The sequence below is a fragment of the Delphinapterus leucas genome, chromosome 2, assembly GCF_059928025.1.
Source record: "Delphinapterus leucas isolate spDelLeu-1000000601 "Yukka" chromosome 2, BTC_Dleu_Yukka2, whole genome shotgun sequence".
Taxonomy (NCBI): domain Eukaryota; kingdom Metazoa; phylum Chordata; class Mammalia; order Artiodactyla; family Monodontidae; genus Delphinapterus; species Delphinapterus leucas.
Genome location: NC_143130.1, coordinates 64286653 through 64300676, shown reverse-complemented (window position 1 = coordinate 64300676; position 14024 = coordinate 64286653). Strand labels below are relative to the sequence as shown.

General features: G+C 48.2%; 1 protein-coding gene and 1 long non-coding RNA gene across 5 annotated transcripts in view; one reads left to right on the top strand and one right to left on the bottom strand.

Moving 5' to 3' along the window:
• The first annotated feature begins 5606 nt into the window (after window positions 1-5606).
• LOC111177607 (cytochrome P450 1A2) lies at window positions 5607-13036 on the top strand. Its single transcript, XM_022579473.2, has 6 exons — window positions 5607-7125; window positions 7719-7839; window positions 8311-8400; window positions 8677-8800; window positions 9952-10038; window positions 10970-13036. Exons 1-6 carry the CDS (start codon window positions 6295-6297, stop codon window positions 11265-11267), a joined length of 1551 nt encoding a protein of 516 aa, XP_022435181.2. The 5' UTR covers window positions 5607-6294; the 3' UTR covers window positions 11268-13036.
• LOC149750161 (uncharacterized) overlaps window positions 7084-14024 on the bottom strand; it is a 33553-nt gene continuing 26612 nt past the window's right edge. For 2 of the 4 annotated variants that reach the window (XR_016392045.1, XR_016392044.1), the window contains exon 4: window positions 7084-13867. This is a non-coding gene — a long non-coding RNA (uncharacterized LOC149750161). The remainder of the gene's footprint in view (window positions 13868-14024) is intronic. The other 2 variants (XR_016392046.1, XR_016392043.1) reach the window with 1 other exon arrangement.

Below are 14024 nucleotides of genomic sequence, written 5' to 3'. Positions count from 1 at the left end.
CGTATAAAATGATGAGCAGGAGTTGGCCAGGGAACACAGGATGGGGTGCAGGTTTCCAGTAAAGGGATCAATATATGGAGAAAACCAGTGGAGGCGGGGCAAGTGGGATGTGGTGGCAACAAGGCCAGAGAGGTTAAGCAAGAGCTGCCGCAGAAACCTTTGGGTGCCAAGCAAAGGAGTTCAGTTTTTATCTTGAAATCTATGGGGAACATTGAGGGGTTTTCAAAAGGGAAGTAGTCAACAGACACTCAAGGATGGCTGAAATCTAAAGATTAAAAACAATCCAGTGGGGGCTTCCCTGGTGGCGCAGTGGTTGAGAGTCCGCCTGCCGATGCAGGGAACACGGGTTCGTGCCCCGGTCTGGGAAGATCCCACATGCCGCAGAGCAGCTGGGCCCGTGAGCCATGGCCGCTGAGCCTGTGCGTCCAGAGCCTGTGCTCCGCAACGGGAGAGGCCACAACAGTGAGAGGCCCACGTACCTCAAAAAAAAAAAAAAAAATGTTTGAAACAGTAAATTTTATATTTTACCACAATTTTTAAAAGTGAAAGAAAATTCATAGAACTGCATAACACAAAGAGTTCATCTTAATGTAAACTATGGACTTTAGCTGATAATATTGTATTAATATTCATTCACCAATTGTAATAAATGTGTCACACTAATGCAAGATGTTAATAACAGGGGAAACTGATTGGGGGAGGAGGCATATGGGAGCTCTCTGTACTTTCATTTCATTTTTCTGTAAGCCTATAACTGCTATAAAAATGAAATCTATTAAATTTTTAAAGTTCCATGCCAAAAAAAGTACACAGCATGATTTAATTTACATGAAAAACAAAAACTAACAAAACTAATTTATGCTATTAGAAGTTGGGGTCATTGTTAGGGAGAGAGCCCGAGGGGTTTCTAGGGTGCTGGTAACATTCTGTCTTTTGATCTGAGGACTGGTTACAAGACTTTTGTTAAGTCTGTAGAAAAATTCATTGAACTGTACAGATTATCTGCACTTTTCTGTATGTATCTTGTAATTTAATAAAGTTTTAAGAAAATATTTAAAATAAAAAGATAACTCATCTCTTATGCAGAAGTCCAAATAATTTACACAGAGACTGTCCTCAAGGAGGGGAGCAGAACTCTCCATTTGTTGGTGTGGGCTGTGCACGTGACTCCCTTCCAAGGAGCACAGTACAGAAAGGGGAAAAGAGTAATGTTGCCATGGAGAAACCTGAAAAACACTACTGCAGCCAGCTGACCAACACCAACGTCAACCTTCCTGTCAAGCTGATAGTATGTACCCTTGATATGATATGATGAAAATGGCTCTTTACTCCTGTGGTCTTCCTACCAATAACCCATAACCCCAGTCTTACCATGAGAAAAACATCAGGCAAATCACAGTAGTGGGACATTCTACAAAATACCTGACCAGTTCTGAAAAAAGAGTCTGAGAAATGCCTCACCCAAGGGGAACCTAAAGAGATATGGTGACTCAATGTAATGTGGTGTCCTCCTTGATGGGATCCTGGAACAAGAAAGGACAAAAGGACGTTAGGCAAAAACTAAGAAAATCTGAATAAAGTACGACTTTAGGTAATTAGAGAGAGAGAGAGACAGAGAGGGAGAGAGAGAGGAAAAGACAGGAGGGGAGAGAGACAGAGAGAAATAGTTTTCTACAAAACCTACTCTAACTTCAAACCTTGACCTTTTTTATAGAGTGAGCTGAACCCAATGAAGGTACAGAGAGAAAACATCTTCCCTTTCCTCTCAGCCACAGTCTTCAAACAGGCCCTGTGGCTTTGTCAGATTCCCCAGCCTTGCCTTTTGTTTTTTGTTTGTTTGTTTTTTTAAGTATTTTAGAAATTTATTTATTTATTTTTGGCTGCGTTGTGTCTTCATTGCTGCGCGCAGGCTTTCTCTAGTTGCAGCGAGCAGGGGCTACTTTTCGTTGTGGTGATGGGGCTTCTCATTGCGGTGGCTTCTCTTGTTGCAGAGCATGGCCTCTAGGCGCACGGGCTTCAGTAGCTGTGGCTCGCGGGCTGTAGAGCGCAGGCTCAGTAGTTGTGGTGCACAGGCTTAGTTGCTCTGTGGCATGTGGGATCTTCTCGGACAAGGGCTCGAACCCATGTCCCCTGCATTGGCAGGTGGATTCTTAACCACCGTGCCACCAGGGAAGTCCCAAAGATAGCTTTATCTGCTTTAATTTTCTGTTGACTGGGGGCAAGGTCTCACTGTGGACTGCCACCATCATTGTGGTAAAGGATCCAGGCCACGACCACTGTTTCCAGACTCTCTCCATTGTTTCTTTGTTTGATGGTTGGTTGTTGTTTTTTTCTGGGAATCCCCAGCAACACCCCAACTATTGTTCCAGTTCCTCAAGTTCATCAAGGTGTTTTTCTACCTCTTCTTTTACAGTTTAACTCCCTCTTTCCCTCTCTCTATCTCTGTCTCTCCCTCTCATTATGTGAATTGTGGGCAAACACTTTCCTCCTGGCCCCAAGCCCTTTGTTTGGATGTCTCAGACTCAGTGCAGTACGTGGGCCTCTCACTGCTGTGGCCTCTCCCGTTGCGGAGCACAGGCTCCAGACGCGCAGGCTCAGCGGCCATGGCTCTCGGGCCCAGCCGCTCCGCGGCACGTGGGATCTTTCCGGACCGGGCCATGAACCCGTGTCCCCTGCATCGGCAGGCGGACTCTCAACCACTGAGCCACCAGGGAAGTTCCAGGAACCAAAATCTCTTTTTATTTGGCTGGTGCTGTTTATCTTGCCTCTTAGCTCCGAATGCCCTTGTATGTAGCAGACGTTCCACTGCCAGCTTTTCATCGAGTACCTTTGAGCCCCCATGTGTCCTCCACATCACACCATTCCTAACATAGCTGCTGGACTCCGGTTGACCTCTTGTCCACCCCTCAGCTAGTTCCCGCAGGGTACCCCCTATAGCCCGTCATTGCGGGGTTTCCCACCCCTCTGTAGCCAGGTCTTATCCATGCAGTTCAAGTCCAGTTCCCTTCTTCATGTCCACTGGCCCTCCGGAGACTCACATCCTAGTAAGGCACCCAACTGGGGCTGTGCCGGCTGCCCTCTGCTGCCCCTGCCATGACAGGCTACTCTGCTCTGCCTCCATATGTCCACACATTTCCCCCAGATCCAGGGACACGTGTCAAGCAGGTGCACATAGTGGTCTGGAGCACAGTCTTCTGAAGGTTTGAGCCCAACTCTAACACATTGCTATGTGACCTACAACAAATTACATAACTTTTTGTGCCTCCGTTACCCCTCACATTGTAATATGAGAATAGTGTTAATTTCCATCCCATAGGATTACTGAGAATTTTTTTTGTTAATAGTTATAAAGCTCTTATAACAACACCGGCCCATAAGCATAGGGCGTTGTAAAGTTTGTGATAAATACACAAGTGCCACAGTCTCCCCCACCATGGTCCAACCCATCTGGACTCACAGCTGAGGAGTTCCCTTCTTGCAGATATCCCACTCTTAAGGTTTGGGTCTCCTGGAGCTCCTTCACTTGGCTTTGTGAGATGAGGGAGGAGAGAAGCACCATGGGACTCCTTACCAAACAACAGCCAGCCCTCCACTTCAAAGCTCCCTTTCATACAACGGACACCCACGTACCTTCACGTAGGTTCTTAGATAGCTGACATCTGTCATATCTACTCTCTCTCTCTCCTCTCTATAAAGATACGCAGATAGATGTACATTTTTTTAAACGGAACCATTTAAAAGTAAGTTGCAGAAATCATGATACTTCACCCCCTAAGCACTACAGCATTCATCTCCTAAGAACATTAATCTCCTAAGAATATTTCCTGCAATATTCTCCCACATAATCATGATGCTAGGCTCATATCGAAAAAAATTAACATTAATTCCATAATATCATCTAATCTCCAGTCCTTGTTTATGTAGCTTCAGTTGTCCCAAAAATGTCTTTTTTAGCTTTAAAAAAAGTTCTTTAAATCCAGGGCCCAATCAACGTTCACACATTTTTTTTTTTTTTTTTTTTTTTTTTTTGCGGTACGCGGGCCTCTCACTGTTGTGGCCTCTCCTGTTGCGGAGCACAGGCTCCCGACGCACAGGCTCAGTGGCCATGGCTCACGGGCCCAGCTGCTCCGCGGCATGTGGGATCTTCCCGGACTGGGGCACGAACCCGTGTCCCCTGCATCGGCAGGCGGACTCTCAATCACTGCACCACCAGGGAAGCCCCAACGTTCACACATTTTTGGCATTTGGTTGTCTCTTTAGTCTCTTTGCTCTAGGAAAGGCCCTTGTCTTTTTTTTTTTCTTTCTTTCTTAGTGACATTGACCACTTTGAAGATTCCAAGCCAGTTGCTATGCCCCCACAACATGAATTTTCTTCATTCACTTTTACCATCTCCCACCAAGAGGGAGGAGGCTGAGGGGGCCTCTCTTTACAATATAGGATCCTCATCATTTCTTGTTTTCAGATTAAGGACCAGGGCTGAAATTCAGAGGTGGTCAGAACATACCTATTTCTTATCTGGTTTCACAGGTTGTTGGAGGGGTATTACAGGGCACCTTTCTGGAGAGGAGCAGTGAGTCTCCCCCGCTGATCAGCCTGGACTGAGTGCCCCCAGGCAGGGTCCCTCCTTGTGGGTACAATGGGAAAGTAGGTTGGACTAGCCCAGAGAACTTTCACTCCCAGCACCCTGCCTTGCCCTTGAGAGAAATAAGCATTACCTCCAGACTCTGGACCCTGAAAGGAGCTGGACATTCCTCCCCAGGGACATAGTACCTATCCCCAGAAGAGCTGCCCCTGGGCCCTGGGAGGTAGGTGGAGCTGAGGGATCATGGCCCAAGGCCAAGAGCTGATCCTTTCAAATTTTTTGGGTGACTTTGATATCAGGTGACCAGGACAGCAAGGCCAACCTGATTGGGGTGGTAGTTATGAAAGGCCACTCACCCGGAGCCAGAAGCTCTGTATCAGCTTCCACAATCCTGCTGATCTCAAGCACCTGCCTCTACAGGTACCTATGTTGGGCTCATTTCTTAGCCCTTGGGATTTCCCATCAAATATCCTGGGAACCAGTGGAGATGGAGGGTTAGGGGGGAACACTGGGTTAGGTGTAGGAGGTCTGAGTTCTGGTTTTTTTTTTTTTTTTTGGTTGCATTGGGTCTTCATTTTGCACGTGGGCTTTCTCTAGTTGCGGCGAGCAGAGCCTTCTCTTGTTGCGGAGCACAGGCTCTAGGCACTCGGGTTTCAGTAGTTGCATGTGGGCTCAGTAGTTATGGCTCACGAGCTCTAGAGCGCAGGCTCAGTAGTTGTGGCGCATGGCCTTAGTTGCTCTGTGGCATGTGAGATCTTTCTGGACCAGGGCTCAAACCCGTGTCCCCTGAAATGGCAGGTGGATTCTTAACCACTGTGCCACCAGGGAAGTCCTGAGTTCTAGTTCTTGCTGCCCAGCTCCAGACTTTGGTTTCCCCATTTTTAAATGAGAAGCTTGGACTGGGCCACCTCTAAGGACCCTTAGTGTGACTGGATTGAAGAGGTGGGTAGGGCTCCCCACCTGGCATGAGGGCAGCCCTGGCCCTGGCTGCAGCCCAACCTCAGCCTTCCAGACTGTGAGAGGATGGGGCGGGGGGGTGGACTTCCCTGGTGGTCCAGTGGTTAGGACTCCACGCCTCCACTGCAGGGGGCACGGGTTTGGGAACTAAGATTCCCACATGCTATGCCACGCAACCAAAAAAAAAAAAAAAGATTCTGAGAGAATGGGGACTTGTCCTTGGAGGAGGTGTCCTGGTTGGTCTTGATAAACAATGCCCTGGGGAAGGGGGTATCAGAAGCCATTTGCATCAGCCCTGGGACCTTGATCCCATCAGTGTTGCTAGCGGGGAGCAGCTCCCTGTTCCGAGGGTATGAGGAGGTATCAGCAGGAAGGATCCCCACGGTACAATGCCCAGCATACACGCTGCACTGGGGTCCACAAGAGTGCTCCGTTTTGAAGTGATCACTTCAGCCTCAGAATTGGTAACAGGTGATGGGCAGAGGGGATGGCCAGGGCTGGGATTTCAGACGCTCAAGCTGGGGATCTCAGGGCTCTTTTCCAGCGCTCAGATTCTGTGATACACCATGGGTGAGCTCCTGGGATGAAGGATCCATGTAATTTAGAGAATGCAACTTAGTCTTTCTGGTGTCCAGCTGGGAGCCAAGCACAGAACATGTACAAGTGCTTATTGACTGAGTAAATGAATGAATGAGTGGCTCTATCTCGTCCCTCAGTCTGGCTCCTCCGTTCTCTTCCCCTGTAGTTGGTACAAATGGCATTGTCCCAGGCCACTCCCTTCTCGGCCACAGAGCTTCTCCTGGCCTCTGCCACCTTCTGCCTGGTATTCTGGGTGGTCAGGGCCTGGCAGCCTCGGGTCCCTAAAGGCCTGAAGAGTCCACCAGGGCCCTGGAGCTGGCCCCTGATCGGGCACGTGCTGACCTTGGGGAAGAGCCCACACTTGGCCCTGTCACGGCTGAGCCAGCGCTATGGAGACGTGCTGCAGATCCGCATTGGCTGCACACCCGTGCTGGTGCTCAGCGGCCTGGACACCATCCGGCAGGCCCTGGTGCGGCAGGGTGATGATTTCAAGGGCCGGCCTGACCTCTACAGCTTCACCTTAGTCGCTGATGGCCAGAGTATGACCTTCAACCCAGACTCTGGACCGGTGTGGGCTGCCCGGCGACGCCTGGCCCAGAATGCTCTCAACTCCTTCTCCGTTGCCTCAGACCCGGCTTCCTCATCCTCCTGTTACCTGGAGATGCATGTGCGCAAGGAGGCTGAGGCCCTCATCAGCAAGTTCCAGGAGCTGATGGCAGGACCTGGGCGCTTTGACCCCTATGACCACGTGGTGGTGCCCGTGGCCAAGGTCATTGGTGCCATGTGCTTCGGGCAGCACTTCCCCCAGAGCAGTGAGGAGATGGTCAGTCTTGTGACGAACAGCCATGATTTCGTGGAGGCTGCCTCCTCCGGGAGCCCCGTGGACTTCTTCCCCATCCTTAAATACCTGCCCAACCCTGCTCTGCAAAAGTACAAGAGCTTCAACCAGAGGTTCCTGCAGTTCCTGCGGAAAATGGTCCAGGAGTGCTATCAGGACTTTGACAAGGTAAGCCCAGGGTACGGGAAGTGTGAGGGCACCCAAGAGTCTGTGTGTGGCCCCTCTTACCCAGCTCCAAGGTACCCACACACCTGGTGTGCAGCCAAGGCCTAAGAAGGCTCTGGGACATCTCAGATCACCTGTGTGACCTGGAGCCAAGTCCTCTCCCTCTCTGGCCTCAGTTTCTTCATGCCTATAGTCTCCCTCTCAGGGCTGCTCAAAGCCCCAGAGAGATAAGGTCGTGAATGGGGCCCTGGCAGAGCCCTGTAATGTGGGGTGCTGTTATCATGAGAAGGCTTTTGTTCTGCTGGAAACTGAACCCAGACAGAGACTAATTCCCAGCTCGGGTGTCACTTTACTTCCCTGTACTCACCCCAACCTCCTTCTCTGAAATCTCTGAAATTGGACCCCTGGGGTTATTGGGAGGAAGAGTCAATGGGGCATGAAATGATACTTTAAGTCCTACCTTGGGCTGCTACCAGCTCCTGTCGTGAGCTCAACCCACTGCCCAGAGGCCAGCTGGCAGTGCCAGATGGGATGGGGCAAGGTCCAGACTTCCACCCCAGAAGTGCTGGGGTGCTCCTAAGCTTGTGCCCCCTCAGAACAGAGTCCAGGACATCGTAGGTGCCCTGCTCAAGCACTACGAGGATAACTCCAGAGCTAGTGGGGGCCTCATCCCCCAGAAGAAGACTGTCAACCTTGTCAACGACATCTTTGGAGCCGGTAGGAGCCAGACCCCTGCCCCTCCATCCCTCAGTGCCTGCTGTTCACACACAGCCTTGCCCAGCCCCGGGGTCCATCAGATAACTCACCAACTACGTGTCAGATGGTGCAGGACACAGAGACCAGGCCCAGGCTCAAGGTTTGAGCCCAGGCTGTACCACCAACTCCCAGTGAAAACTCAGCCAAGTCCCTCTCCTCCTCTGGGCCTTAGTTTCCCCAACTAAACAATAAAGGCTTCTCTGGGCTGTAAGTCTAGGCCCTTGTAATTCCAACAACTAGTCATGAAAGCAGTGACTCAAGTTTGTGCTGAGGTGACTCCACCTCTGCCCTTAGAAAATTCAGGGTGAGGGGCTTTGGGGGAAAAGGAGGCAGAGAAAGACAATGTTTGCTACATACATGGTGGGTGCTTGGTAAATGCTGCCTTCTTGTTCCTGTCTTCCTTTTCTCCTCACCTTGCCCCATGCTGCCCAGGGTTTGATCCGATCACAACAGCCATCTCCTGGAGCCTTCTGTACCTTGTGACAAATCCTGAGATACAGACGAAGATCCAGGAGGAGCTGGGTATGTAGTGTCCCCTAACCCTCTGGTGGAGAGAAGCCTTGGGGTCCCAGGTCATCTGTTCAATCTATATATAGCTGTTATGTACCTACTAAGTACAAGCCCTGGGCATACAATGGTGCCCACCCTCGCCTAGATGATACTGGGTGGGTCAGTGTGTCTCAGACCTGTAAACAGACATAGTACCACATAGAGTGACACCTGGTATGATTGTGGATGCTGATGCCATGGAGCAGTCTGGACAACCCCTAAGCCTTGTCCATCCTCTGTGTTCTGCAGACACAGTGATTGGCAGGGCGCGGCGGCCCCGGCTCTCCGACAGATCCCAGCTGCCTTATTTGGAGGCCTTCATCCTGGAGACCTTCCGACACTCCTCCTTCGTCCCCTTCACCATCCCCCACAGGTGAGGCCTGCCTATTCTGCCCTCCCACCTCTGAAATCATTGCCATGTTTTCTTCCCAGCTTCTCAGCCCTGGCCCTGGTCATACCTCAGCATCTTCTTCCTAGCCATGACACCAGATTCCTCACAGACCTTGGCCTCTACTCTGCCTCCATCCAGTCCAAACATGATCAGAGTACCCGGCTCTCAGGAGAAAAACCACACTTCTGACCTCAGCTCTCATTCACCTCTGCTCACATTCCCTCCCTACAGGTACTCTCAACCCTGCCAGGCTGGCCTCACCATCCCTTACAAGCATGAACCAGCCAGCCTCCAATTTTGCTTATGTTGGACCTTCTGCTTGGAAGGTCTACAGTCTTCTCTGGCTACCAGAATCCTATCCTACCTTATCCTGACACAAACTTCCCCTCCCCTAGAAGCCTTTCTTGATTCATCCAGCTGGCATAACTTCATTCTGATATTTTGTAGGACTTACAGCCATTGGTCCTTGATTAGGTCCTGGGATTTTAACAATGTCAGGAGAGTTAGTGAACACTTACTTCAGCCCATATTTTGGTCTAGTTATACCCAGAGGAAGGGGCCTGATGCCTCAGCCAAGCTGGGAACTCCCCAGGACTGGCCCAGACTGCCTGCTTCTTGGCTCCAGAGAATGGCCAAGGGCACAGCTGGGTACAGAGAATAGTTTAGTAAACCTTTGTTGAAGAACAGGATCTGAGAAAGGGGAAGAATAATTTCAACCCTTCCTTGCCCCTGCCATTCCCTCCTAGTGTACGGTATAGAAACCATGGTGGACAGGCTATTGGAGTGGGGTGAAGGAGCAAGAACCTCTGTGGGGGGGTATAAATCAGGAGTTTGGGATTAATATATACACAACTACTATATATAAATTAGATAAACAACAAAAACCTACTGTATAGCACAGGGAACTATAGTCGATATCTTGTAATAACCTATAATGGAAAAAACCTGAAAAAGAATATATAGGTATATATATGGCTGAATCACTTTGCTGTACATCTGAAACTAACACAACATTGTAAATTAACTATAGTCAACTTTTTTTTTTAATTGTTAAAAAGAAAAAAAACAACCTCCCAGAGACACACTCCAGTTTTCCAGCCCCTGAGCCTGACAGAGCCCTCTTCCCTCCTTAGCACAATAAGGGACACAACACTGAACGGCTTCTACATCCCCAAGGAGCGCTGTGTCTTCATAAACCAGTGGCAGGTCAATCATGACCCGTGAGTACATATGCCCCACTGAAAAATGTGTGAAGTTCAGCAGTCAGGAAGGCTGTTTGTCCCCCTAGGAACTGGTTATACAATAAGGGAATGGTGCCTCGATGGCTCTGCAGCCTGCTCTAAGGGACAAAATTCAGGTCCATGTTTCTCAAACTTTAATGCATTGACCAGGAAGTTGATTTTAGATTTTGGTGCCCAGTCCCCCGAGAATCCTCTTCGGTAGGTAAGGTGGAGTATCTCAGGTGATTCTGATGTGAATGGCTTAGGGACCTCTTTGGAAAATCTCACTTTATAGGTAGGAGGATCATATAATTTACCATCCAAACTAGGGCACTTCTGTGTGTGAAAAAGGATGCTGTAAATAATTACTCCAAAACAATAAGCATAAACCAGGATGGATGGTTGATTCCCCTTGCATATTGAGTAGGATAGAGATGGACATGTGTTCCTTCTTTCAATTTCTTTTAGTTAAAGTATTATTTCTTTAAAATAAAAAATTAATATTAGGGCTTCCCTGGTGGCGCAGTGGTTGAGAGTCCGCCTGCTGATGCAGGGGACACGGGCTCGTGTCCCAGTCCGGGAAGATCCCACGTGCCGTGGAGCGTCTGGGCCCCTGAGCCATGGCCGCTGAGCCTGCGCGTCCGGAGCCTGTGCTCCGCAACGGGAGAGGCCACAACAGTGAGAGGCCCGCGTACAGCAAAAATAATAATAATAATTAATTAATTAATTAATATTAGAAAGCACTATTTTCAAGGCTGGTGATTTTAGAGAGAGCTATGTAAAAGAAATAAACATCAAAATACAGTTTGGCCCCTTTCCCCACTCTCCTTTCATTGCGCTAGATCTATTCTAACACAGATGTCCCCCACCCAGGCCTTTCCCAAAGGGCCTCCCCAGCCCAGAGATACCACTTCCTCTGTTCATCTCGCAGGAAGCTGTGGGGGGACCCATCTGAGTTCCGGCCGGAGAGATTCCTCACTGCCCATGACACCACCATCAGCAAGACCTTGAGTGAGAAAATGATGCTCTTCGGCATGGGCAAGCGCCGGTGCATAGGGGAGGTCCTGGCCAAGTGGGAGATCTTCCTCTTCCTGGCCATCTTGCTTCAGCAGCTGGAGTTCAGTGTGCCACCAGGTGTGAAAGTGGACCTAACCCCTACCTACGGACTGACCATGAAGCCTGCCCCCTGCGAGCATGTCCAGGCACGGCTGCGCTTCCCCATCAAGTGAAGAAGTTACAAGCATTCTGAGGCAGAGGGAAGGGTGGAGGTCACTGAGGAATCTTTGTTTCTTTTCTTTTCTTTTTTTTTTAACTAATAGCTTTATAGAGATATAATTCACAGACCATATAATTCACCTCCTTAAAGTATACGATCCAATGGCTTTTAGTATATCACAGAGTTGTGCTATCACACCACAATCAATCTTAGAACCTTCTCATCACCCAGTAAAGAAACCCATACCCCTCAGCAGTCACTCCCCATCTCCCCCTAACCCACCTTCCCTACCCCGTTAGCGCTAGAAAACTACTAATCTACTTTCTGTGTGTACAGATTTGCCTACTCTGGGCATTTCATATAAATGCAATTATACAATAAATGGTCTTTTGTGACTGGCTTCTTCACTTAGCATGATGTTTTCAAAGTTCATCCATGTTGTAGTATGTGTCAGTAGGCCCTGTTTTCTTGAGTCCTGAGACTAGGCTCAGTTCACTATTCTTACTTCTTTCCTGTATGATTCACGTCTTGGAACACTTGAAGGGAACAGAGAAGAAGGGACCCAGCCTTCTAGGCCAAACCCAGATGGGTGAAGGGGGATCCCTCATGTCCTATCCTCAAAAGGTAGAGAACATCTGACCTCTCACAATGTTCTGATTTGTTCATCCATAGCTAGGGGAAGATAAGCCCCCCAGAAATGCTTGGGTTACCTGCAAAAAGCGCAGCTCCCATCAAAAGGGGACTATCAAAAGAGTGAAAAGAGGGCTTCCCTGGTGGCACAGTGGTTGAGAGTCCACCTGCCAATGCAGGGGACACGGGTTCGTGCCCCGGTCCGGGAAGATCCCACATGCCGCGGAGCGGCTGGGCCCGTGAGCCATGGCCGCTGAGCCTGCGCGTCCGGAGCCTGTGCTCTGCAACAGGAGAGGCCACAACAGTGAGAGGCCTGCGTACCGCAAAAAAAAAAAAAAAGAGTGAAAAGATAAGCCACAGAATGGGAGAAAATATTTGCAATTCACATATCTGTAAAGGATTAATATCCAAAATATATAAGGAACTCCTACAAATCAACAACAAAAAAACCAAACAACCCAATTTTTAAAATGGGCAAAAAAGTGGTAATCGTTTTGTAATGTATAGAAATATCGAATCACTACGTTGGGCATCAGGGACTAACATAGTTTTGTAGGTCAGTTATACTTCAAAAAAACAAACAAACAAACTCATAGAAAAAGAGATTAGATTTGTGGTTACCAGAGATAGGGGGAGGGCAGGGGAATTTGAATGAAGGTGGTCAAAAGGCACAAATTTCCACAAATTTAATTTTTTTGTATCTATACAAGATGATAGATGTTCACTAAACTTACTGTGATAATCATTTCATGATGTTTGTAAGTCACATCATTATGCTGTACACCTTAAACTTATATCATGCTGTATGTCAATCATATCTCAACAAAACTAAAAGGAAAAAAGACAAACAGAAATGGGCAAAAGACTTGGATAAACAGTTCTCTAAAGAAGATATGCAAATGGACAAGTACATGAAAAAACACTCAAAGTTATTAGCTATTAGGGACATGCAAATCAAAACCACAATGAGGTACCATTTCACACCTACTAGAATGGCTACAATAAAAATTAAAAACTAGGGACTTCCCTGGTGACGCAGAGGTTAAGAATCTGCCTGCCAATGCAGGGGACACGGGCTCGAGCCCTGGTCCAAGAAGATCCCACATGCCGCGGAGCAACTAAGCCCGAGCGCCACAACTACTGAAGCCCGTGCGCCTAGAGCCGGTTCTCCGCAACAAGAGAAGCTACCGCAGTGAGAAGTCCGCGAACCGCAACGATAAATAAATAAATAAAAAAAAATTAAAAACTAGAGAGCTATTTGGGAATGCCCTGGCGGTCCAGTGGTTAGGACTCCACGCTTCCACTGCAGGGGGCCCACGTTCTATCCCTGGCTGGGGAACTAAGATCCCGCAAACCACGTGGTGTAGCCAAAAACGAAAAACAAACAAACAAAAAAACCTGCTAGACTGTGATCATATGATCACCTCAATAGATGCAGAAAAAGCATTTGACAAAATTCAACATCCATTTATGATAAAAACAAAAACCCTCCCAACAAAGTGGATATAGAGGGGATGTACCTTAACATAATAAAGGCCATATATGATAAGCTCACAGTTAACATCATACTCAGTGGTGAAAGCTAAAAGCTTTCTTCTAAGATCAGGAACAAGACAAGGATGCCCCCTATCACCACTTTTATTCAACATAGTATTGGAAGCCCTAGCTAGATCATTTAGGCAAGAAAAAGAAATAAAAAAGCATTCAAATTGGAAAGGAAGAAGTAAAACTGTCCTACTTGCAGATGACATGATATATATAGAAAACTCTAGACTCCACTAAAAAATTTGTTAGAGGGCTTCCCTGGTGACACAGTGGTTGAGAGTCCGCCTGCCGATGCAGGGGACACGGGTTCATGCCCCAGTCCGGGAAGATCCCACATGCCATGGAGCAGCTGGGCCCATGAGCCATGGTCGCTGGGCCTGCGCATCCAGAGCCTATGCTCCGCAACGGGAGAGGCCACAACAGTGAGAGGCCCGCGTGCTGCAAAAAAAAAAAAAAATTTGTTAGAAATTATAAACAAGTTCAGTAAAATTTCAGGATACAAAATCAATATATAAATATCTGTTACATTTCTATACACTGATAACAAACTATTGGAAAGAGAAATTAAGAAAACAATCTCTCATTGCTTCAAAAA

Coding starts and splice junctions, on each gene's coding strand:
- LOC111177607 (XM_022579473.2), top strand. CDS start 6,295: ATGGCATTGTCCCAGGCCACTCCCTTCTCGGCCACAGAGCTTCTCCTG. Junction 7,840..8,310: donor CAACGACATCTTTGGAGCCG/GTAGGAGCCAGA, acceptor CATGCTGCCCAG/GGTTTGATCCGATCACAACA. Junction 10,039..10,969: donor TGGCAGGTCAATCATGACCC/GTGAGTACATAT, acceptor TTCATCTCGCAG/GAAGCTGTGGGGGGACCCAT.